This window comes from Drosophila pseudoobscura, chromosome X, assembly GCF_009870125.1.
Source record: "Drosophila pseudoobscura strain MV-25-SWS-2005 chromosome X, UCI_Dpse_MV25, whole genome shotgun sequence".
In the NCBI taxonomy this organism is placed as follows: domain Eukaryota; kingdom Metazoa; phylum Arthropoda; class Insecta; order Diptera; family Drosophilidae; genus Drosophila; species Drosophila pseudoobscura.
In genome coordinates, this window is record NC_046683.1 from 57,960,465 (window position 1) to 57,985,266 (window position 24,802).

At 45.6% G+C, this 24,802-nt stretch overlaps 1 protein-coding gene across 5 annotated transcripts in view; it reads left to right on the forward strand.

Annotated features, from left to right (window-relative positions):
* Positions 1–11,918: 11,918 nt before the first annotated feature.
* The window catches only part of Pdp1 (PAR-domain protein 1), a 44,698-nt gene continuing 31,814 nt past the window's right edge, over positions 11,919–24,802 (forward strand). For 3 of the 5 annotated variants that reach the window (XM_033384589.1, XM_015188174.2, XM_015188171.2), the window contains exons 1-2: positions 11,920–12,217; positions 13,650–14,884. In XM_033384589.1, coding sequence (XP_033240480.1) covers positions 14,782–14,884 — 103 coding nt within the window. In that variant the 5' untranslated portion in view covers positions 11,920–12,217; positions 13,650–14,781. Of the gene's footprint in view, positions 12,218–13,649; positions 14,885–24,802 lie in introns of all 5 variants that reach the window. The other 2 variants (XM_033384591.1, XM_015188172.2) reach the window with 2 other exon arrangements.

Consider the following 24,802-nt stretch of genomic DNA (forward strand, 5'->3'; position numbering starts at 1 on the left):
TTACGTTTACTCCTAAACTTATGCCACGCAATCGATCGCGTTGCTGATTTACATTATGTATGTAGAAAATATGTAAAGTGCGGCGCAACTTTTTGGAAATTTACTAAATGTTGCGAGGCGCCACTGTGCCATAAATTACTAATTTTAAATTTTTAAAACAAGTTAAAATCTTAATTGTGAGCTGATGTAAATTATAAAACATAATAATATAATTGTAAAACACTTAAACTGCAACACTAGAATAATTACCGACATTCGAGACCTGTGCAGACAGGGTATCCAAGGTTAACTCCAACTTGTATGCTCCCACAGATGAGAAGGACATAGAGGGCCCTTCACCCGAACACAGCCCAAAGGCACTTCGAAGAATGGAACCCATTCCTCCACCAAGGACACCAAGACACAAGACCTTGAAAACCACGAACACCTGCAAACTGGCACAACTACACGACGCTGTTCCTTTGGGGACAGTCTCTCAGTGGTCAAGAATAAAAAAGAACAGAAAAACAAAGAAATTTATGGTATTAGTGTTTTAAATCGAAACCTATTCAAACAAAATGAAGTCATGTTTTTTAGATACTACCCTTAGAGTGACAAAAGCACTGAAAAAATAGGCTGAAACATTTCAAAATTTGTGTTTCATCTTCCTGGAGAAAACGTTTAAAAACAGAAAAACCATTTTCAATGCTATCTACGAATATAATTCCGTCATTTTCCAAAAAAAGGGTACACACACTTCGTTGAAGTGGCGAAAGAGTGGCCCGACCGACCTCCCTTACAGCACAATTCCTATTAGAACTAATAATATCACTTGACTTATCTAAATTTGTTATTTGTCTCCACAGCGGAGGTGGTATTAGCGTTCATTCCCATTCCCATTCCAGCCCCACCCTCTCCCACACTCTTCGTGCTCCACAGTCAAGTAATCCCCAAAACTAATTCCCCTTTGCTTTATGTGGTATCTAAATGGGCGGACGACAGCTTGCCAATCAAATTGATTTTGGGGCCTGCACCTTTATCTAAGCAAAGTAATTCCCTTTTGACACCCACTGTACTCGAGATTTCCGACTTTCGATTTCGCCTTGCCGTAGACTGAAAATCCTTTTGCAACTTGACCCGACGGATACTCAAAATAGAACCATCCGAAGATTAGTCATCAGAAGCAGACGTCAGCACATGACTACACAGTGGAGGGGGGGAATGGGGTTTCTATCTAATATAGATTTCTATTTTCGTGGCCCACTGTTCCTTTGTGCGCATGCCTGGTCGTCTCACCGTTACATAAGCTTATATAACAGCGCAATAGGTGAGAGCGGGACGGCTAGCAGGCACTTGGCAGACATTCAAATGTGCTCCGGTTCTCTCCCGTTCGCTCTCAGCCGACCGCCCGACCACCCGCTCCACCCGCCTTAATGTTCCAGCCACGACGTCGGCGTCGGCGTCAGCGCCGCCGTTGCCGACCACGTGATGCGTTTTCGCCGGCTGCAGCAGCGTCACCTCACCCGGCAGAGAGTTATGGCTGGAGAGAGCAACGCTGTGGATCTTGCCCGCTCTCTTGTTTTGATTTCCAATTTACAACTGTTTCTTCCATCGATTCTTCGGCTACGTTTCGACTCTCTCGCCCCCGCACCGGCAGTTAGGATTATTCAGTGAGAGCGCCATGTTGGGATTAGAGCGTAAATTAATAGTAGTCAACGGCGGCGGCAGCGGCGTCGGCGCGGGACGGGGGAACATCATGGATTTATCAATTCGAGGTGAGTGCCGTTGCTTCTCTCTCACTCCCCTCTTCAAAACACTCGACCATTCGCTCATTCAGAGTCTGCCCACAAAAAGTACAGCAAAAAGAACAAGTGAAACAGAAAGAAACACGTGCAATTCCCTTTTAGTGTGTGTGGGAGTCTGATTTTGTTTACTCTACCTCTCTCACTCACTCGTATTCGCATTGCCTCTCTCGATTACATTTTGCGAGAGAAGAGATTGTGCGGCGAGCTGAGCGCGGTTTTGTTTGCTTGTGTGCGTGTATTTTTTTGCGCGGGTTAAACCATCGCCACCGTCCCACCACTCCCCCCTCCCCCCACCCTTAGATTTCCAGGCAACATGTGACAAATTATTTGATTTTGCTTTTCTGATTGTTGAAAATTGGTTTCTTTATTGTATTCCCCACTTTGTTTGTTATTCGGTGGTTGCGGCGAGGGGCTCTGGCAAATAGCGGTTAATATACATATGCAAAATTGGTGAAAGAGAGGGAGTGAGAGTGTTTGTTCGATTCGCAATTGCTACAGTGGCACTTGGCACTTGCCACAGTGGCACGAAGCAGAAGACATATGTATTTCTATATAACCATATGATTCCCCTATACTACCCCTATCATTTATAGATGTTTCTCCGTTAATTCTCATACAATTTGCCCTGACAGAGTGCCCACTGTAGTGCAATGAATAATTCATAATTGAAACAACATGCTGTCACTAATTAGCTCCCTCCAGATGCCGCCTAATTGATATATTGTATAGCCTCAGCCCTCCAAAAACCCTATCCACCCCATCCACCCTCTCCGAGGCACTTCCCGTGAGATAAACCCGTATTTACCCAGTCCGATCACCTGCTATCGATATGCATAGAGTAGTGGGGCTAGAGGGTACACCCAAAGCTGACCCCATTGGATCGACGGTCGGCTTTTATGGCCTTTGATATCAGACTAATCAAATGGTGGGGAGGAAATTCGATAAAACCTTTGAGACTCCTTGGGTTGCCATGACGGACTGCTGTCCACGTTTGTGAAATAGAAAACCAGAATATAAACGACGACGTCGCCTTCTATAATCAATTGCACTGTCATCATGGTCGTCGTCGTCGTCGTCGGCGTTATCAGGAGCCGGCAGGCAGGCAGCGACGACGAGGTTACCAGGCGACTATAAATATTTACCCTCATGATGATATAGTTGCGCATAAAAAAATGAGTTGTGTGGCTGAGAATTTTGATGAAGGGAAGACGAATTTAATTATAAACTTTTACGACAAATACACACAGAAATTGCTCGTACCATTCATCATTCACGTTTAGAAAATAGGGTCTCTTAAGCCCCCTACTATTTTGAAAAGCCCCATTTAAGACCCACTGTAATAGCATTTTCTAGCAACTCTAGCAACTAAAGCTCCACAAAAGCTCAGAGAGCGCGTCTCGTCTCCTCTCTCTCTCCCTCTCTATCCCTCACTTAGGTGTGGCTCTCGCAATCAGATCACATGGTCAGGTCGGGGGCTGGATCCGATCGTTCCATTCACTTTACTTTACCTGATAAGATCGCGACGCACACTTCGCGGCATGGAAAATTTGTGGGGTAATGCAAAAAACAAAAAAAAAACAAATGAAAACAAAACATGCAGCTTGCCAAGACCTGATCTGTGGCAGCATTATCATCTTTGAGTAGCATTAATCTATTCCGAAATTCGGGTCATACGAACACGCGACTCCCCTTCGAGCCTTGGCACGCGCCTCGTCTGGGGCTGTTTTGGAAAATTTCTGAGCTGTTCTCTGAGTCAGGCGTTTTTTCGGGGCGGTCAGTCATGGACTTGGTTTCTCAGTGGCGTGATGATGTCGATTGTTTCGAGATTGGCGCGGCCCAGGGTACAGTCCCCCGTAGGCTATGGTGCTCAAGTGCGTAGTGACGGGGGAGTTCCAGTCGGATTAGATAAATGATTGGTCATAAAACCATGCTTAAGGGGGCTTTCCTCTCGTATACGAAGGCGGGGGCTATCACTGCTAAGTGGTCTCTCGACCTAGAACGGGTTTCAATAACCTCCGATTGACCGCAGAATAATTGAATATTTGCAGCGAAATCACAAACTGAATCACGGGAATTATACGATGAGCTAAAAATAATCATAAAACTCAGCAAAAGTCCACAGAAATTCTCTTCAGGATAGCTCTCCGTTTACTGTTTGTGCAGTTATTTTCACCCCCCTCCACTCACCACTCTCCATTCCCATCCCCGGCCATCATCTTCTGGTATTACGTCAATCTGCAATAACAGTATAACAGAAATCTAAACAAAACTGCAGCGCCATCAAGTGCTGTAATAAGCAGTCGTCCGTCTCGCTTGCACTTGCAGCAGTCCATGCAAATTGCGATGCGAAATGGGTTTTTGAGGGGGGAGTGCGGAACAGGGGCTTAAAATGAAATGGCGGTGAGGCTGGGGAGAGGAAGGCGACGCGCAGCCGGCGGCAGTGCCACCGCCACCGCCACCGTTTAATATTTATTATGTCATACACATGTATTGCGGTCTGCGGCATAATCTGTGATTGCCTGTGTGTGTGTGTGTGTGTCTGTGCTTAATTAGAGCTACGTTACAAGAGAGAGTGGGAGATCGAGAGAGCGGAGCTTTATCGGGCCGATGTCAATCTACACGTGTTGAGGGAAGACAGAGAGAAAACGACCTCCACGATGGATTCGATCGTTCATTGCCACGTAAACGAGGCTTCAGCCGAGAGAGGCAGCAAAAGAGCTCGGGTTTAGGAAGGTACGGCAGGTGCTCTCTTCGGGTTCGCTAGTTTGTTTGCTCACGGACTGCCCTACCTTCTGGTTATTCTACCTTGAAAGAGACTTATGCGACAGACAGAGGCAGGCGGCGCTTCAATTAAAAGGCGCCATATAAAGCACATACTACAAAAACGGTACATTTGCCTACGGATGCCTCTCGCATACAAATTGCAAGCAATCAATTTGCAACAATAACGATAAAAGCAGCCACCAGACAGACCGCAAAACTATATATTGGACCGCCATAGAGCGTGGACGGAGGGGGGGGGGGGGGGGGGGGGGGGGGTGAGGGGGACAGAGAAATGGCAGTAGCAACAAAAACTTAATGAAAACGTCCAATAAGCCAGAGAGCTTTTTATTTATGACAGAAATCGTGACGAATGTGCGTGAGCCAGTATGTTTGTCTGCGTGTGTGTGTGTGTGTGTGTGTTTGTGTGAAGAGTGCAGAAAAATAAACAGAATAAACAAAAATTATATTGGCCATAAAATTTCGCACTAAAAATAAAATGCAGAAACCAAAAATTTGCTCAGCAAAAATATTAACAATTGCCAAATGGAAAGAGATGTGGCGGGCGGGTGGGGGAGAGACTTGCAAAACATAATTTACACATTTCCATATCACGACACGACGCAGACAAGGCCAAGCTCAGAGCGAGACGGAGAGAGAGAGAGAGACAGCAGCAGAATGAGAGCAAGAGCGGCTTTAATAACAAGTTTGGTTTAGCTGTAAACCAAATAGAGCACAGTGGGACCGTGTAGATAATCAAAGTAATTGCTATGCGGGTTCAATAATGAGGGATGGCACAATGTCCCCTCTTGCGAGATATGTACATATTATCATCAATTGAAATTGATCTATCAAAACATACAAATAAAATTGGATGAAGCACGCTCTTTCAATTGCTTTCCCAGCACAGACCCACATGTGTTCCTCCACAGCATCAGCATCAGCATCCCATTCCACTGTGCATCAGAGTGAGAGAAAGAGAACGAACGCCCGGCAAAAGTCGAATTGAAAACCACGTGGAGGAGCATTGGAATGGTGTGGTTGTTCTTGGAGGTGGAGGTGGAGTTGTGAGCGCCTCTCTTGCTGCTTGAGCAACTCTCTCCGTCTGTTATCGCGGACTCTCTTTGGTTTTGCTGCTGGCGCTGCTGCTCCAGCATCGTCGAGTGTCAACAGATGATGAAAAATGTGCCACTTGAGAGCCATGTGCCAGGGCAAGGTCTATTCATAAAGGGTGCACTTCAAGGCGGATACTTCTAAAAACATGCAGTTATCGTGAGAGCAATACTCTACCCCAAATGCATATACCTTGGCCCATGCAGACCATGCTGCTGCTGCTGGCTGCTTCAGCTCCTGGCTTCGTTTTCTCCTTCTCCCACTCTCCGTCTTTCTTTCGGTTGATGTATTGGCAGGAGCAATGGCAATGAAAGGGAAAGGTTGTGTGCGTGTCTCTGCCATGGTCTCTCTCTGTGTGTGTGTGCGTGTGAAAGGTGAGCGCCGTGTGACGTTGAGAGTGGCAGGGATTTGTTATTTTTTTGGAGAAAAGTCAATGTAAGTGACACTTGTCACAGGAGGGGGACGTGGGACAAGGACGGGGGCTTCGACATTTTCGTTTGCTCATTTACGCCCCCAACCGAGAACTGGCCGCACAGATCAATCACCAGACCTAAGCCCATGTCTTACCCCACTCACGCCCCCGTTCAAGTCCCCCTCTCCAACCCATACCCATGTAATTCTGCGTTAATTGACAGTTGCCTCTGCCCGCTGCCGCTGCCGCTGCCCGCTGCTGATGCTGATGCTGCTGAGGCTGCGGCTGCCTTCTTGCTCTGCTGACGTCGCCGTCAACGTTGCCTGACAGTAAATTGAAAAATTGTTGAGATTTCTCAAAAATAAAGCAAATGTAAAATATTTTAGACAATTACAAACAACAAAAAGCAATCAACAGAGCGGGCTACACACACATACATATGTATGTATCTATGAAGCCCCTCCCCCCACTCATCTCTCCCCCCACTATCCATCGCAGAGATCTTTATTTATTTGTTCTTTTGGTTTTGGCAAAAATAAATGAAACTTTTACGAAAAATGCTCGCGGTTCAAGGTGAAATGTATGGGGAGAGTGTATAAATAATTTATGTGGCCATAGTTCTATCGTACCTATCCCCCCACCCCCCACCCCCCTGCCCCTGCAACACGCGCCAGTGTCTTGCCAACGTAACACGCAAAATTTTAATTGAATTTACATACATGCCCCGCCCCTCCCCGCCCCACCACCTTATTGGAGGCAAGGCAAGGGGAATCCATATCTCTTTGCCGAATGATAAGACGAAAGTATAACGAAAGAAGGGAAACAAAAAACTAATTCAATTAACAGTTTGCCCAATAAAAACGGTAAACGATTGCCCATTCGACTGACCACGGGCTGCCCGTTGATAGAGGGGCAAAGTGCGATTACAGGGGGGCGGGGGGGAGTTGGGCAAGCACCTGTACTGTAAGCAAAATATACATATGTATCTTTGTATCTCACATTTCTGTAGCCCGTCGTCGTGCTTAGGCTGTTAGGCAAATATGTGTGCTCCTTTTGGCCCTGGCTTCTTGGCTCTTTTGTTTGAGTTGCAAGGTTTCAGTTGGTCTCTGGGGTGCGTGAGCCTCCACTTAAGGCATTTCCGGCCCTGCACCACCCACTCCCACTCCCCTTCCCCCCTGACACTGACAGTTTATAAATGATCATGCGTGGGTGGTAGTGGTGGGAGGCTACGAGGGCGAGGGCTACGAGGGGTGGGGTGGGGTGGCTGCGTGTGTGGTGCATGTTTACTTTTCTTTTGTTGCTGCCGTCACGTGCTCCCGCTCTCCCGCTATCTCGGTCTTTTCTTTTTTGGCATTGACGCTTTTCCGAGCTTTTCTTTTATTTCCCCTCCCCGCTGTTGCTGCTGCCGCTGTTTGCATTTGTCGTTTTTCCTTTCGGCTGCAGTGGAAATTATCAATATTGTTGTTGGAGTTAGCTGGAAAAATGTTTGAGTGGGCGGCGGGGGAGGAAAATGAAAATTTGCTCTTCTTCCTTCCTTCCCGTCTCGTCTCGCCTCGTCTGTCGGTTTGTTTTTTGTGTTGTTTGTGGAGCATTTAAGTGAGTGGGTGGAAGAGGAAGGGGGGAAAGCCCAAGAAACTTCTCAGAGACTTCCGTGACACTTTATAAATCGTGCTACCAAAAATGAGAGATGGACCAAAAGGAACGTTTCTTTGATGTGGGGTCACATGTGGCATTACTTATGTTCTGGAAGTAGTGTCCAATGTCCGCTCTTCCCTCTTCACTCGTGATACCAGCACATCTACTATCCGCATCGCTATCTATCTCTATCTCTATCTCTATCTGCACATGTATGTATCTCTTGCCACCTGCTGATGTGACCACCTCCGACTTGCGCCTCCTCCAGCAAATGGCGGGTAAAAACCCAATTCTCATCATAATTAATTCTAATCATCAGACGTGTGTGTGTATCCGTGCATCTCTAGAAATCTAGTCGACCGGACAGATCCAAATGTATCTACGAATTAAATATCATTGCATATGCTGTTCCCCATCCCGCACCCGCTCGACAAATGTGCTAACAAAAGGAAAAACTTGAAAGATACTCGTATGTTGGATATTCTCGTAGTTTGGTGTTATTAATTCATTTGCGTGTTGCTAATGAATTGCCACGGCAGTAGTGAAGTGTATCCATCAGATACACTCTACAGTGTACACACTGCCGGCCTGGTGTGTGCTCTATCCAACAGATGCAACGTTGACCGAAAGATAGTGCTCTACATCGAGATTACAGATTAAAGACCACTTTACTTTGCTTGACTTACAAAAGGGAGGAGGCCCTACCTCCCCTGCCCTGCTGTGATGACCCTCTAGATAGAGATCTAAGTCGCCCCCTCCCCCACCCACCGCCCCCTTTGTAGATCAACAAAGAGCACACGTACTAATTCCGTCATTCATTTGTACGTTAATTTGTACAACTTGTCGTCGTCGTCGTCGTCCGTTTTTCGTTTCGTTTCGTTTCGTATAAATGTGCGAGATTTCAAATAGAGCAAAATGTAGTTCAGTTGAGATCTTTCAGAGATCTCTGTGTACGAGTACTGTGTGTGTGTGTGTGTGCATATGCTGATAATGGGTAATCTCTTGTGTGTGTGTGTGTGAGACAAATTAGAGAAACAAACAGAGGGAGGGAGAGGGCAGACGCTGGCCGGGCTGCTCTAGTAGATGATCCCACAGATGATCGCTAAACACGAACATCTATGTAGGATCCATCCCTCACAAGACCGTGTTAATTTCCACTAATTAAACGAATTTCAATTTTCAATTTTCGGTTTTCGGTTTTCGGTTTTCTTCACCAAAAACTCCTCAACCTCAAGTTGTGATGTGATGGGTTCCCAAGGCTGGACGATTGCTGATGGATTTTGATAAGAAAAATAATAATGCTGTTTGGCTTTTGGTTTTTCGGGTGTACGGCTTTCGGCTTTCGGTTTTCGGGTCTGATGTTTGCCAACTGATATGCGTGCAATGCGTGTTCTGATGGTAGTCCCCCCGCGATAAGGTGGCCGAGACAATATTTGCCAGCAACAACAACAACAGCAACAACAGCAACAAGAGCAGTACTTAAGCAGACCTCGTCCGTCTGAAAAAACCGAAAATCCATTCGAAATGCTGCCTGCGACATTTCCGAAATGAAATGCCAAAGCAAATAAGTTTTCGTTTTAGGTGCTGCAGATATACATGGATATATGCACGATATGTATATAGAGATACACTACATATACGTACGTACGTATATCTGGGGAAAGATAGGTAGGTGTTTGTAGCCAGTTCCTTGACAGTCGTGACATGTCGTCGTCGTGATGGGCGGCCGTGGTGTGGGATGGCGGGATGGTGGTGGTGGAACTACTCGTATTTTTGGGATGGATCTGCCTTGAAAATTCGGAATTCCTCTTCGAAATGCGTTCCAACCAAAACACTGTACACCCGCACACTTTGAGATACATTCTAGCTTTGTGCTGCCTTTGTTGCATCTACCGGAAGGGGGTTAGCGGGGGTCAAACCCATCTGCCAAAGTTGCGTCGCCTCGTCGCTCGGCTCATTTATAATTTATTGCGCTCGAACACGTTTCGTTTCGTTTCGTTTTGCTCAGAGGGACAGAGGACTATGGCTATACTTTGAATGGGAATGACGTTTCCGCCAGTCGAAAAGTACATCCATCTATCCACCAAATACATCTTTATCTTCAGATACCCACCGACACATATAGTATATGGGAATATATAGAAGATATTTCTGTGTAGTTTTCGGAAGGCAATGGCGCTCCTCTCCTGTCGTCGCGTCGTTTCCTAGTTCTTCATGTCACATGATGACAGGCGACACTTTTTCGGGGGTGTTCGTTCTGTTTCGTTCCCAGAAATTGAGTTTTTGGGTTCCTTCTACCTTCCACCCTCGGCCATAGGCCATAACATATCTGTATATTCTGTATCTGTATGTTCTCTGGCATAGCTCAGCCCTGAATCACCAGCATCGCCCCATCTCACAAATGGCCAAAATAGTACGTATCCCCCCCCCATCCCCCGATCCCAGTGGGTCTCTCGGTACGTTCAAATTTGGTTAAACTATTTTCATTTGATGTGCTTTGTAGTTCTAGTTCTGGCCGATCTGAAGGTTGTCTTGTGGAAGTATTAGCTCTAGGGGAAGGTCACTGGGGTGGGGTGGGGTTGGTGGAGATCGGGTAATGTCTTGATCAAAGCCATTACAAAGGTCATTGGGGTATTTATAATTTAAATGCCTATCGATAATTAAACGCTTATACATGTTTCTAACACTTACCGTCTATCGATCTCCATCGATAACTAATCGATTAGTCATGTGGTCGAGCTGTGAGACATGCGGTGACTGTACCTTTAACGAAATTTCAATAAAAACTATTAAAAACAAATTCGTCGAGGAATTTATTATATTAACACTTGTACGTATGTACATATATTTTAATCATTTTGTTTACTGTGGGGGCCTCCACGCTGTGGTGCGGGGATCGGGGGGTCGGGGGATGGCTCTTATCAATAGTGAGACTTTTCGTGTTTTGGCCCCTCATTTACAGACGAATTTCAAGGCGCTCTAATTGCTGCCACACCCCGTGCGCCCCAACCGCCCCCCCCCTGGCCCTTACCCCGTGAATTGCAACAAAGTTCTGTCGTTTCTCTCGTGGTGGAGATGATTCTCTGTGCGAGTTCCGCCGAATGTTTATTTATACAAATTACAGCGAAGAAAAACGAGCAAAAAAATATTCCCAAATAAACAAAAATTTCCACACATTAAAAAGGTTTTCATAGAGCTCTGAAATCCACTCACGTGAGCGCTGCTGCGGTCAGCGTTGGCGTTAGCGTTAGCGTCAGCGTCAGCGGCGACGTCGTCACAAATACATATTAGAAATAATATAAGAAATAAAGAAAAAAAATCAACCGAAATAGTGAAAAATAAAGAAACGCAGATAAATCAAGGGATGGAGGGAGGGAGGGAGGTAGGGAGGTAGAGAGAGAGAGAGGGAGATGGAACGTAAAAACATTGAAATGAACGCTAGTTGCCGCAGTGCCAAACACAGGCAAAAGATACAGATACAGATACAGATACAACTACAAACGTCAGCGTTTCTGTTCCATTGACGTAATAGCCAAGCCACCAGCAAAAAAAAAAAACAAAACAACAAAAACTTTTGCATGAGTAAAATAAATACAAAAAGCACCAGAAGCGGCCGACCGGCGATCCATCCACTCAGAGAGAGAGAGAAAGAGAGCGAGAGAGCGAACGAGGGAGAGCAAGCGCTTGGCGAGAGAGCACGCGAATATCAAATTGAACTTTGGGACGCAGTGGAAAATGCCAAAAGATCTATGTGTGTGTGTGTGTGTGCCTGTGCGTGTGCATTAGAAGGCAATTAGAAGTGTGCTTCAAGCGGAGAGAGGGAGAGCAGCGTGAGAGCGTGAGCTTCACTTAAGCTCAACTCAAAGCTCCCTTTGCCTTAATCTTCCACAGCTGTAGCTTTTGTTGTTGCTTTTAGTTAGATGCGCGCGCCATGCAAACGACAAAAACTTTGCCAAAAATAATGCCCCTCCACAAAGAGAGAGGGAGAGAGAGAGAGTGTCTCCACAGAGAGAGAGAGAGAGCAGCGCAGCACATGGTTCTAAGCTGTCGCCGTGTATCTCAAGCATGAGCACATCCGTGTATCCGCGTATCCGTGTATCCGTGTATTCGTGTATCTGTGAGTCTGCCCTTAGCTCTGTGTTTGCGTTCGCTCTCGCTCTGGCTCTGGCGCTCTCTCTGTCTTGGCGGCATCGGCATCGGGCATCGGGCATCGGGCAGCAGCGGCAGCGGCGTGTTTCTACACTTTGCAACGAGCGCGTGTGCCAGTCAGAGTTAGTTCAACATTCAGCGCCGTCTAAAGGCAAATTAATTACAACTACACTACAAAAAAAAAAAATAAAGAAGAAAAACAGCATCAAAAATATTGTTAAAATTCAAAATTAATGCCACAAAAAGTGCAGCACAAATGAAATAGAATGAAAACTGAGTACTCTCCGCTAAAGGGAAAAGCTTCTCCGCTGCCAAAGAGCACGTGTGAGCAGTAAAAGTAAGGAAAATCAAAGTAAAACACAAAGTACGAGAATTAAAATAAAAGAAATACAAAAAAAAAAAAACAAGGCAACAAAAAATTAGCCTGACAACCAAAAAAGCTACAAAGTGAACGACACGACACGGCGCGCGTGTTTCTGCCAGAGTGTGTATCTGTGTGTGTGTGTTTGCGTGTGTGTGTGTGTGGTGTATCCGTGAGAGTGTGTGCTTCATAGTGCAAAAAGCAAAGTAAAAAACAAACAGAAACAACAATCAGCTGACTTGTGCGCACTCTCTCTCTCTGTCTGTCAAAAGTGCATTTCGTTGAAACTGCAACGGAAGCTCCTCGCTCTCTCGCTCCCTCTGCCTCTCTCTCTCTCTCTGTCAGTTGTGTAGACTTTTGGCCGTGCTCTCTCTGCTTCCGCATCCTCTTCGACCTTTCGAACTTCGAAACGCGGGGAGCAGCAGTGGCAGCGGCAGCAGAAGCAGCAGCGGCGCTTGTCACATGCGCGCTCAGTCGGTAGGAGCAGAGGCAGCAGCGACAGCAGCAGCGGCAGCAGAAGCAGCAGCAGCAGCTACACGAACGACACCCACAACGAGCGAGCGACACGAAGCGGTCGACACTAGTCGAGCGTTCGTTGAGATACAAACATACTTCCACGGGAGAGGCCCACGGATACGCCGCGCGTTCAAGAAAACCGTAACACAACCAACCGAACCGTAAACCTTAAACCTTAAACCTTAAACCTTTAACTGTTAACTGTAAACCATAGTCCCCCAGAAGCAATTACAGTTATTTCAATAAATTTTTGCAAAAATATTTAAGCAAAAAGTACGACTACTGCCGCCCCCTCCGCCTACTCCGCCTACTCCGCGCGTGTGTGTGTGTCTTGTAACATTTTTTTTTGTGGTTGTGCGTGCGTCCGTGTGTGCTAGTGTGTTAGTGTGTGTGTGCAGGAGCTGTCAACATTTTCCATCGATTTTCCCTGTCGTGCGGTCGTCGTTCGTAGTTCGTTTCCAACGCTCGGCGCTCTCTCTCTCTCTCACACACTCTCTCCCCCTGCCTCTCCGTCTCTCTCTGGCTCTCCGGGGCTGTCATCCTGCCTGATCAACACCCACGCCAGCCAGGCTGAAGCTCGACCACAGCCAAAGCTCTGATTCTAGCTGTGACTCTGACTCTGACTCTGATTCTGATTCTGACTCTGACTCTGGCTCTGCCTCCATCTCTATCGCACGCCGGGCGAACCAGTGACGAGCGTGCGGGCTAAATAGCGGGACTTCAAGTCTATGCAAATGCCATATTAGTGCTTTATAACTGTACAATAAGATATATATCGACTACACACAAAAACACACACACAGAGAGATACACACATACATCTGAACAAGAAATCAAAGAAAGCAGCAGCCGCATCAGCAGCAGCAGCACCACCAGAAGGAGAACTCTACAACAGAAAAGCAATTGATTTTATTTTTAGTGCCGCCACTAAAAAAATCACAGCAGCAACAACAGCAACAACAACAACCACAACACACCATTTAAGCAGCAGCAGCGTTAAACGTTTTTCGAAACGGAAAATTGTCAACAAAAAGAACCAAAAAATAGCCAAGGCAACAAAAAAAAAAAAAAGAGAAAGAAAATCGCCCCAAAGGAAAAACCCCAGCAAAAACGCACTCGGCATTTGCAACAGCAGCAACAGCAGCAGCAGCAGCAGGAACGCACGAGGGAAGGCTATAAAAATAGCTTAATTAGCCAATGAAACAACAACAAATTCAATTAAACAAAAGATAAAACAGCAAACAGCAACAGCAACGACAAAACTCAACTAAAAAGTAACCAAAAAGTCAGCAGAAAGAACCTCCTCCCTCTATCGAAACGGAATAGAATAGAATATAAAAAAACAAAAAACAAAAAAGATATATAGAAAAAACCACAGCCAAGCTATAGAAATAATCGAAATTTCTTGTTGTACTCGCAAATGTTGTTATTCAAAGAAAGTTAAAATAGTTTTACATAGTTAAAAACAAAAAAACACAAAACAAAAAAACCAAAAAAAAGCAAAAGTTAAAAGAGCGTATAAATTGTTGAATGAATTCGCGGTGCCTTTATTTATAGCCAGCATATAGAAAAGAAACAAAGTCTTAACAACAAATCAAGTAACACACATACACACATACATACATATACCTATATAGAGAAAGTATATACATATAGTATATATATAGACAAAGCAATAAATCGTAACGGAAACGTGCAATATTTTCAAAGGTTTAATTAAATTAATTTTCAATTGTGATTCAAAATAAAAACAAAAAAACAAAAAACAAACAACCAACAAATTAACAAGTAACTAAACTCTAAGCAAACAAATCAAAATATCAATATTACAACAACAAACAAAGCAAAACAGCCACAAAAGTGAGAAACAAATTCTGTTTTTCTATATTTAAAATAATTGTTATTGTTGTGAGATACTAAATTAATTGATATTCGAAATACTGTTACAAAAAAAAATATAAACAAACAAAAAACCAACAAAAGCCCAACCGCAACGAGACACTTTTTTTGTTCGTGTATAATCACAAAATTTCGAAAATTTTTATGAAAAAATGAGCGACAGGGAGCGATCGTCCCCAACACTGATCGAAACTGGTTTAAAAAACTTAATTGGCGGCCGTGATGGTAATTATCCACTGATCAGCGGCATAAATGGTAAGTTTCAGTGAAAATACTCAAGAAAATACTACAAAAGAAAAAAAAGAAAAATCTACAGAAATATAACGAAAAATACCAGATACCACAGAGAGTGTCTTAATTCAGGATATACATATACAGATCCTGAAACTGATGTGTTGATTGTCCCCCTACCATGTTACTTACTACTAAAAATACTAAAATATACCGACTTTAATGGGTTCCAGTATTCGAAGGGTAATACCAAGTGCTGGCAATCTGTTTCCACTTGAAAAACTTCCCAAAAATGCGAGCCACATCAAATAAAATTCTAAAAAAAGCCAAGAAAAACCATAAAAAATGAATTATTCTTTGATTGGGGGGTCAGTGCATGACCGGAAATATGCAAAATGTTTGAGTGGTGGAGTAGAGGGGCAGCAGAGGGGCAGCAGAGGGGCAGTAGAGGGCAGGCAGAGGGTAAGGAGTGGCAGATTTAGACACGTTCCAAATTAATGGCAAAATAATGTTTGGTATAAAATCAAAACATTTCTCATGCCCCCCTCCGATAAAGAAAACAACAACATAAATCACTGGCAGGGAGCGGGGGTGGTGCCATCAAGGGAATTCAGGGGCATTTGGGGTATTTGGGGTATGCAGGGGGGGGACTGTGTGCGCGAGTACCCGTAATGACCCATTTAAGGGAGCAATGCCAGGGCTTACGCGATGATCTAACGTACAGTTCCAATAGATGCGACAACGGATGGGATGTCAAATGGGACGTATCAAAGTCAGAATCCGAATTGATAAGGTTATTAACCCCCTTCCTCCACGAAGCCAGAAGCCACTGCCGCCACTGAGGCACTGAGGCGCTGAGGGTTGTCACAAGGTTAAAGTGTGGCATATGGTCATCCACGAGGACAAGAGCACGAGAGCACGAGAGTATCTGTCGCCGGCAGTGATTGTCGGTTGTGGATGTCCCAGAGGAGGAGGCGGAGGAGGTTGGAGGTCATTGAAGCACATTGAACGTGAGTTGACCCCCCGTTTCAGCAGCCAATTCCCCCGCCCCTGGCACTCTCGGAGCGAGGCGTGTTATCAGTCCCCCTAGCCCACTGCCTCGAAAAGGGGGGACGAACCGATTGGGACACCAATCGATGTAATCGGAATACCAGAACGCCGGGTAGTGCGGGTTGTACGAGTGCTTTTTTAATGGCTAATCAAACTTGTAATTGCTTATTTTTAATGGAATTTTTTGAGGAAATCGGGAGCTGTTTTTTTTTTTGTTACAAAATATTGAATGGAAACTACTTACGCTTTTGGGCAGCCCGAGCACATCTGTGCAGTTTTGTATCTCTGGGATAAATCCTTTTAAGAATCGTGAGATTCGTTCGCCATTGGGCGGAAAGGACTCAAGGCTGTCGTTTATCTTTTGCATCAATTTTCCATCTGCATTTTTCATTGCACTTTCAATTCCAATTTCCCACTCTCTCTCTCTCTCTCTCTCTTCCTCTCCCTCAATCTTTTTTCCAAACAATTACACAGCAATTTTTGCTACTGTCTTGGTTTGTGGATGGTCCCCCCTCCCACCCCCCACCATCCGAGACCCTCTCCATCTGTTCGAAAAGGCATTTGCATAAGAAAAGAAATTGGACTTGACCAGCATATGGCTTCAAAAAAGAAACAACCGAGAACCCAGACAAAATGTTGCATGTATGTACATCTCTCTCTATGGCGGGGAGGTGCTGGGGGAGAAATGTTCAATTGGGAAAGCATTCCCCTCTCCCCTTGCCCCCTGCCCCCTTCTGGCTGTCTGCTGGGCCGCAACGTAACCAGAAATCAATAGCATAAAAGCAGAACGAGAAAATGCCATTAAAAAGTGTCATAATCGGTCAGCATAATGAAAAGTATTCGCCCGTACAGTGCCAGCCATTCGTACACCCCTACATACCCCCTCTACCCCTCTCTGTGTCCGTCCCTCAAGTCGCTTTCCATAAATCAATATGCGGAAACCCTTATATGGGGGGAAAAGCTTCTCTGCGCCACGTTTTTGGGTTTTCGTTTTTCTTTTCGGAATTTATTGTAGCATAATTTTTTGAGGTTTTTTTCCAGTGCCAACTCTTTTTCTTATCGCTCGATGCGTCTCCCTCGTGGGCCGTGTCGTTCTGTGTGTTAACAAGCGTTTGATTGCCGCATTAGAAAGAAGAGAACACAAGAAATGCTCAACGGCAAGCAGGCTAGAGGGAGACAGGGCAGACGGGGGGAACAGGGGGCTGATAAGCCACTGCTCCGATAAGAAGGAAGGGGTGCCTAATGCCGGGGTGCCGGAGGGAAGGGTCAAATAGAGCGATAAGCCCCATAGCCACAACTGGAACTAGGAGAATCTTACATGGACATCAAAAGTCTCGTAGATAAGATTGTTCGAATCGGAGTGCGACTCGGTGTTAATTCTCCGGAAAGGAGTCTCCGTCTTCGTCTGGGTCTGGGTCTACGTCTACGTCTATGGCCTGACTGACTGCCCCATAAACCATAAAGAGAGACGACTGCCAAGAGAGCGAGAGAAACGCTGGACGCGAGTGTCGTGTTCCGTCGAGTACAAAGCTCAAAAGTTGATTAAGTTTATTTGATAAGCAAAAGCATTTGATTTGTATCTAGCCATCCACCAAGAGGCTGAACGAGGGAGGAGAACAGAGCGCTAGAATAGCAGAGGGGGGGTGGGAGAGGCAGTGCAAAGTTCGCCGATGAGTCGCTGGGGGAGAGTCGGAACCAAAAGTCCAAATCGAATGAAACGCAGGTCCACTTCAGAGCCAACGATTGAGGTGGATTTTCCAGGGAAAAACCAAACAACACTGGCACACAAAGTCATCTTACTCAGAGATTGATTGAGAAACCCAGAGATAAAGAAACTTGAGCGCTTTCAAGAGTTTTCAAGTTTCCAAGAATGCAATTTCCAATTATTTCTCATAATTCCATCATCAATGAATAGCCTTGGGCAATCAATGCCGAAGAGGCCAAGGAATGAGCCTTGGAGGTCCTGGTAATTGCTGAAAGAAATCCGATGATCCGATGCCACCTGTTTATCTGCTGTTTATCTCCACGATTTGTGCATTATTTAAATCATTTTAAAAATGGAATTTAATTGAATGCCAGGCCACTATCCACCATCCACCATTCATTCGTTTTTGGCCAATTGAAATATGGAATGCAATGAAACGAATGAATTATGTTAAGTGGAAAACTGAAATGACAACAATCCCCCCCTCCACCCCTCTCTTTCTGTGCCAGTGGGGGCTCCACTGGGGGCACCGATGTGCAATTATATTTTATTTGATTTGCATGTCAATGTTGCATAAAACGAAGCGCCAGTGTCGGCAATTGGCATAAATAAATGACAGACAGCTCTAGAACTGTACAACTATAGAGCTGTAGAACTGTAGAGCTCTAGAGCAAATTGTTGTATTGTTTGCCCGAGTAAACAAGAGACACACACACGCCGAAAGAGGGAGCAGAGTGGAGCTATCTTCTCTCCTACTGGTCTCCTCTCTGCCGCCCTCCTCTCCAAGCATTATTGATTGCAAATTGGCCTGCTAATCATTAATCTAGAATATTTTGCAATGACATAATACCCGGGCACCAACTGTGGCCAGCGTGTGGCGTCAATTGATAAGGGAATGCCAGTACAAGTACTGTATATATGTACATATATATAATCCGCCAAAGGAATGCATTGATAAGCCTTTCGGTGGAAACTTCACCTGTCTCTCCCTCTCTCTCTTGGGGGAAAAGTTTTGCATTGATTCATTGACTTTCTTTGGGGGCAATTAAAAGTTTTAATTGAAAAATCCCACAGCCCCTCCTTCGGCGGGGTGGGGAAGGAGGATCCACGTTTAGTTTGCCTTTGCGTATGAGCGATATTTTCTGTGTGCATTTTCATAATTAAGCGAGTGAGTGAAAAGCGTGAAAAGTGTGAAAAGCTCGCGCACAAAAGTGAATACAAAGTGTGAAAAATATTTTCATAAATATTCACACTATGGGTGGGGAAAGGGGGGGGTTTGTCAAATGCATTTGAAGAAGAACTGAAAACTGAGCAAAAGAAAATTGGTGTGTGTGTGTGTGCGTGTGTGTGTGTGCGTGTGTGTGTAGCGTGTGAGAAATTTGTCACGCCAGGCAGTCAGGCAGGCAGGCAGCAGCTGGTGGTCATTTTTTGTCTTTGCTTGCGAGGAGGGAGAATCGAGAATCCCCCAAACCCCCCCCCTAACCCGCTCCCGCACCACCCCTGAAGCACACACCGAAATTGCGGTCACAACAATTTGTTTTCGAGGGGGCGGGGTATGGTTTCTATTTTAAACAAAAGATATAACTATATGTAAAGATACATGCTCGTATCTTTAGCCATGCACCATGGGTATCTGTATCTTCAACTGGCTTTTTGGGGCCGCTTGAAGTTTCCTGCAAATGCCAGAGACCAGAGACCAGAAACCAGAAACCAGAGACTTTGTTTAATCAATTTTTAGCTGAGTTTGGGCTTTAAAGGAAATTATGGGAAATATTTGCGCTGGCATTTGGCCATGCCGCACACACACACACACCCATACATACATATGTCCTCTTGTGTGTGTGTGTGTGTGGGCCAGCAAGGACGTCGCTACCTGGAAATTCAAGTAAGGAATACGGCAGCAGGCAGCAGGCAGCGGGCGAAAAAAAAGCGCAGAAAAATAAGGAAAAACGAATCAAATTAAGGTTAAATACCACAAAGCGAGCAAACACACACACACACACACACACACTTAAACACACACAGTGTACACTCTACCAATACATTGAAACTTAAATCCGAAACTAAGCACACACACACACACACACAGCGTTGCAGACGCGGGGAATACACACGGACACGTGTCGTCCCTCTTTGGCGGCGCCTGAAAGCAGGCAACACTTTTTGGCCCTTGCCGCCCCGCCCGCTGACTTCGTTTTAGACCCCTACCGTCCCTACCGCCCCTCCCCACCACACCGTTTCCTGTGGCTCCTCTTCTGCTTCTGGCTCGGGCTTAAAGGTTCCTTTTTTTTTCACGTAGGCGTTGCCACCGGAATTTCTGTTGGCAAAATGATGGACAACAACAACTGGCACACAGCAAAACAAACTGCTGCCAGGAAGTGCCAGGAAGGATGGGAAAACAGTCACGAAACCCACTCCTGGGCAGAGCCTAAGGGGGCCCCCCGAAGAGGCTGAAATTGAGGCACTAAAAATACCCAAAAGCTGGCACAGCGAGCAGAGTTCACAGTTCGTGCAACATTAATAACAAAATCCATAAATGAAATAATGTTGCTCCTTCATTTGTTTGCCTGATGACGTCAAAAAACGCAAGCGAAAAGGAATAAGGAAACCGGAAAAAGGGAAATAGAAATGGCAACAATAAAGCAAAAAAAAAAAAAAAGTATAAGAAAAGAAGGAAATACAAAGTTCGCCAAATGGCAAAAAAAAAAAACAAAAAAGAAAGAAAATCGACTAAAAAAAAATACAAAACGGGAAGTTCTGCCACCCTCCGGCCACCCCCCCCGCTTGTAATGGCCAAAAACCTCGCGGCACACAAAAGACACACAGACCTACATACGGCAGAGTGCCCCCCGGCCCGTCCGGCCCCCTCCGGCTGCCCCCCGCTTTTTGCACAGATTTTCAGTGTGGAATGTACGGCTCTCAAGCTCGCAACCAACACACACTCCTGCCACAGAGCCGTGCCTCAGACTGAACATGTGTTGGTTGTAAACAGGAAGCAGCAGCGGCAGCGGCAGCGGCAGTGGCAGTGGCACAAGCCGAAGCAGCTGGGACCCCGCAGAAATACGAGGAACGAAGGAGCGAAGGAACGAAGAATGTTGTGCCACATTCTCGACACCCCTCGTTGTCCCTCGGTGCCCCTTGGTGGCACTTCGTGCCCCTCCTGGTGCTCTGCTCGCCTGCTTGTAGCATGTTGCAAATGTCAAAGTAGCAAAACCCGGAAATTCGAAGGACATGTTCGAGACACGACGCCCACGACACGACACGACAGCGCCCACACACAGGCACAGCAGAGAGAGGCAGTGGAGACTCGGAAGAGAGAGTAAAAGTCTCCGCAAGTGGAGAGCGAGAGAGCGAGAAGGCAACACATGCGCAGATCGCCCCTCTCTCTCTCTCTCTCTCCATCCAAGTTTTTTTTCGGTTTTTGTTTTCGTTTTTGTGCGTGGCTTTGCTTTTGGCCTGTAATTGTTATTGTCTTTTATGAGCCGGTAATACTATCTGCTCTCTCGCTCTTGCTCTCCCTCTCCCCCTCCCCCTCTCTGTGCGTTTCCCCTTGGGCAAAATGTAAGTCAAACTTAAGCATCTTAAGCCAAGTTAGTGCCCCGTCGCCTCTTGCTTGTTTTTCCAACTAGCACTAAGAAAACAGAGAGCTTTGCTCTACCCTCTCCTTCTCCTTCTCCTTCTCCTCCTCCTCCTCTGTTCCCCCCCTCCGCTGTTGCAAAAAGCGTGCTTGAATTATTAGCCCAAAGTGCGGTTTCTTCGATTAGTCTTTGGCTCAATCACGAGGCAACGCTTTTTGAAGAGACACACATGGCGTATACGCAATGCAGTCCTTAGACGCTGGCAAAGCCTTTAATCTGCCAGGGAAACAACGATGTAAACAAGACCCCAAGCCATTTCAAGGCTACCGCTGCTTCTGCTGCTGCTGATCCCTGTACCAATCGGCGTATGCGCAATTTCCGCTCAATCATACGCCCTGCTGTCCCGGCTCTGGGCCCCCAGCCTTTGACAAATTACATGCGCGAGGCCGCACCATCGTTGCCGAATGGATTTTCCTAATCAGTTTTCCCCGACTCGCCGCTAATCAGCTTTTCCCATCTGCTGACGCAGTTTTTCAGGCACTCGGACAGATCATGTGCTAACAAGTAATCAAAATAAAGCAAAAACAATTCAAGAATTCAAGAATGAAAAAAGGAAAGCATGAAAAATGTTCTCCCATTCCGAGGGGCAAAAAAAACAAGCAAAGAACACAGCATTTTAGACGAAAGAAAAAAGAGCTAAAGAATAACTAAAATTAGCCAAAGATAATTTCAAATGGAAATTGCTGCAACAAGTAATTGCAGGCCCCCCTCCAGCCCACCGCCCCCCCCCGAGAGATACATTTGCTTAATTTACCTTTTAAAATGTTTTTTTCATTCTCGAAAATGAAAATATTTTTGGAGCATCTATTTTGGGGGCCTTTTCGTTGCTTTTTCTTTGCGTTTCAATTAGTATTCGTCTGGCCGCTGGCCACTGGCCGCTGACGCAATTATCAATTGTTTTTCCTTTCCATGGGAAAAAAACTCATTTCGAATGAGTTTTTCCGCGCGCATAAATCGTCACCTTCAATTGTTTTCGATCTATTTATAGGCACCGCATTATGGACATTCCTTTTGGCCCGTCTGTTCTTGGCTGTGGCGGGTTTTGTGATAAGGCTGATAAGGCTCCACAGGAAGCAGCAAAAGTGCAGGGGTGTGCCGGAAGGGGGGCGCGGGGTGGGGCTCCGGCTTCCAAGCATAATTCAATAATTCAATAATTCTTATCGTTCTCTCGTGTGGAATTCTGGCACAAATTGCATTGTTATTGACTGTTTTATGGCTTGGGGGGGCTCCAATGCGGTTCCAGGAATCGCTCAAGAGCTCTCTCCACACTTTTTCTATAGATATAGCAAATGCCTGGCGGCATGGCTCTTAGATTAACCCGAAGGTCTGTGCCGTCTATTGTACATTCGATATCTGGCAATACGATATCGGTTCATTTAGTGTTTATCTTTCACTCAAAAAGGTTCGGTTCGGTTCCCCCCTATCTAGCTGTCCGCCATATATGTACTTTGCACATCGATCTTCATAATCAGACTTCCTTGAGCTGAAATTTTATTTGTTTTTCTTTACTTCTTGGCTCATTTGTCAAAAAAAAAGAAGCGAAGCCGAAGCCGCCTTTTGTTGCACAAACAATTTGTGTCGTCGTCTGCGTTCCTTTTTCGATATAAACAGTGTCCGTTCGTATCTGTATCTGTATCTGTATCTACAGACAGGCTTTATCAAAACACACACAATACACACAATCCGACGATAAATCAAAGTGCAGGAATTGCAATATTTATCAGAGTATCAGAAAAAAGACAGACAAAAGAGACAGAGACAGGGCCTGGGGCTGGGGCTGGGGCTGGGGTAGAGTTTATTTTTCAATTGAGAGGCGATTTGCGTATAATACGATACTATAAACAAAAGATTATGGGTTTTATGGGTACAAATTAGTACAAAACAAAAAGAGGCGAAAAAACCCTGAAGAGAAATAAACATTTTTTGGTTCAATGAAATATGATTATGGACACAGACGGGCGCCGCCGTTCGGCCGAGGGTTCGAAACGATACCATCGCCAAACAGGAAATACCAAACGAATATATATACACTCTATATGTGTAGTGTATAGGTGTGCAGATAGGAGCCGCCGGCTAGGTGCAGGAACGTATCTGCGAAATATAGTTTTTGGGCTTAAATTTGCAATGGAAATTGGTACAGATACAGATACAATTTCCTGTATTGCGGGTGATAAAAATTCAAATAATTTTACCAATAGTTCATCTTTAATGGGGGGCTACAATATTTAAGGAAAGCCAGATGGAAAACTGGAAAATGGAGAGTATTCCTGTTGAAGATTGATTCCTTGAAAGAGGAGTCAGCTTCACCTTGAAGATTGATTCTTTGAAAGAGGAGTACACCTCACCTTGTTCCCCCCTCTCGCTTTAGGCCTTGTGCTCACTATCTCTCTCCCAGTGTGGCTTAGCACTGAAGAGTAGTCTTTCTTCTAGGTCGAAGACAAGTCAACCTGCCTCAACTTTAATTTGTTTGCCTGTCAGAAAACGCCAATCCCCAATCCCCAAGCTCTATCCCTAACGATATCTACTAAATGTCATTCTTGGACTGTGTCCTCATTTTGTTCCTTCAATCAAGTTTTCAATAAAAAAACTGAAGTGCAAGACAGTGAGCGGGGGGGACACAGGGGGGCCGGGGGAGACGCATCAAAAATTGATTAGTTTATAACGAAGGCAAATTGAGGTTTAATTTGTTTTGAGTGGGCCACTGAATTGCTCTGTGCTCCGTGCTCCGTTCTCCGTTTTCCGTGTGCGCTGTGCTCTCTGTGCGTGACTGCTATATCAATATGTCTGCCACTGTACATTGTCTGAAAGGTCACAAAGATGGTGGGTGGGGTGGGGTGTGGGGGGTCTGTAAGAATGGTCATGACTGCACTGACAGTCAGGTCATAGCCACAATTTGCTGGCCATTAAGCCCACAAAGATTATGGCTTATGGCTGATGGCTGAGCCCCGAAGCCGGCCAGAGACTTGCCACCGAAGGGTGGGGGTGGGGAGGGTCTCTATAAAATATTTAAAATGCCATTCCCATACACTAGAATGAATGATTCGCCCCACACACACACACACACACACACACACAAACACACACACTGTGGTTCCCCATTTCTCTCTCTCTGTCGCTCCCTTGCTCCCCCTCTCTGCCTCTCTGTTTTGGGTCATTATATTAGTTGGCTATCGTTTTGTGGCTCTTTCTTTTTTGCTTTGTTGTTGGCTCTGCAATTAGTTTGGCTTGCATTCGTTTGACATTTTGCCGTGCCCCATACAACCATCTGCCACACACACACCCCGCCCCCCCCCCCCCCCTACACCCCGGTGGCACCACCCTGTAGATGGTTGTCTTCCTCTTGCGACAATATCTCGTGCATTCGCTTTTGTCAAATGACATTTCTATTTCTTCGAGTCACTCAGACACACAGACACATACATATATCTATGCACCTGCGCGAGTGTATTAGTGTGTTGCCAGGACAGACCCCTCCCCCCTCCCCCCGCCCCTCTCCTCGTCCTCCTCCTCCCTTGCATAGTCTGCCACTAATGTGGCGTACGTTTTTTG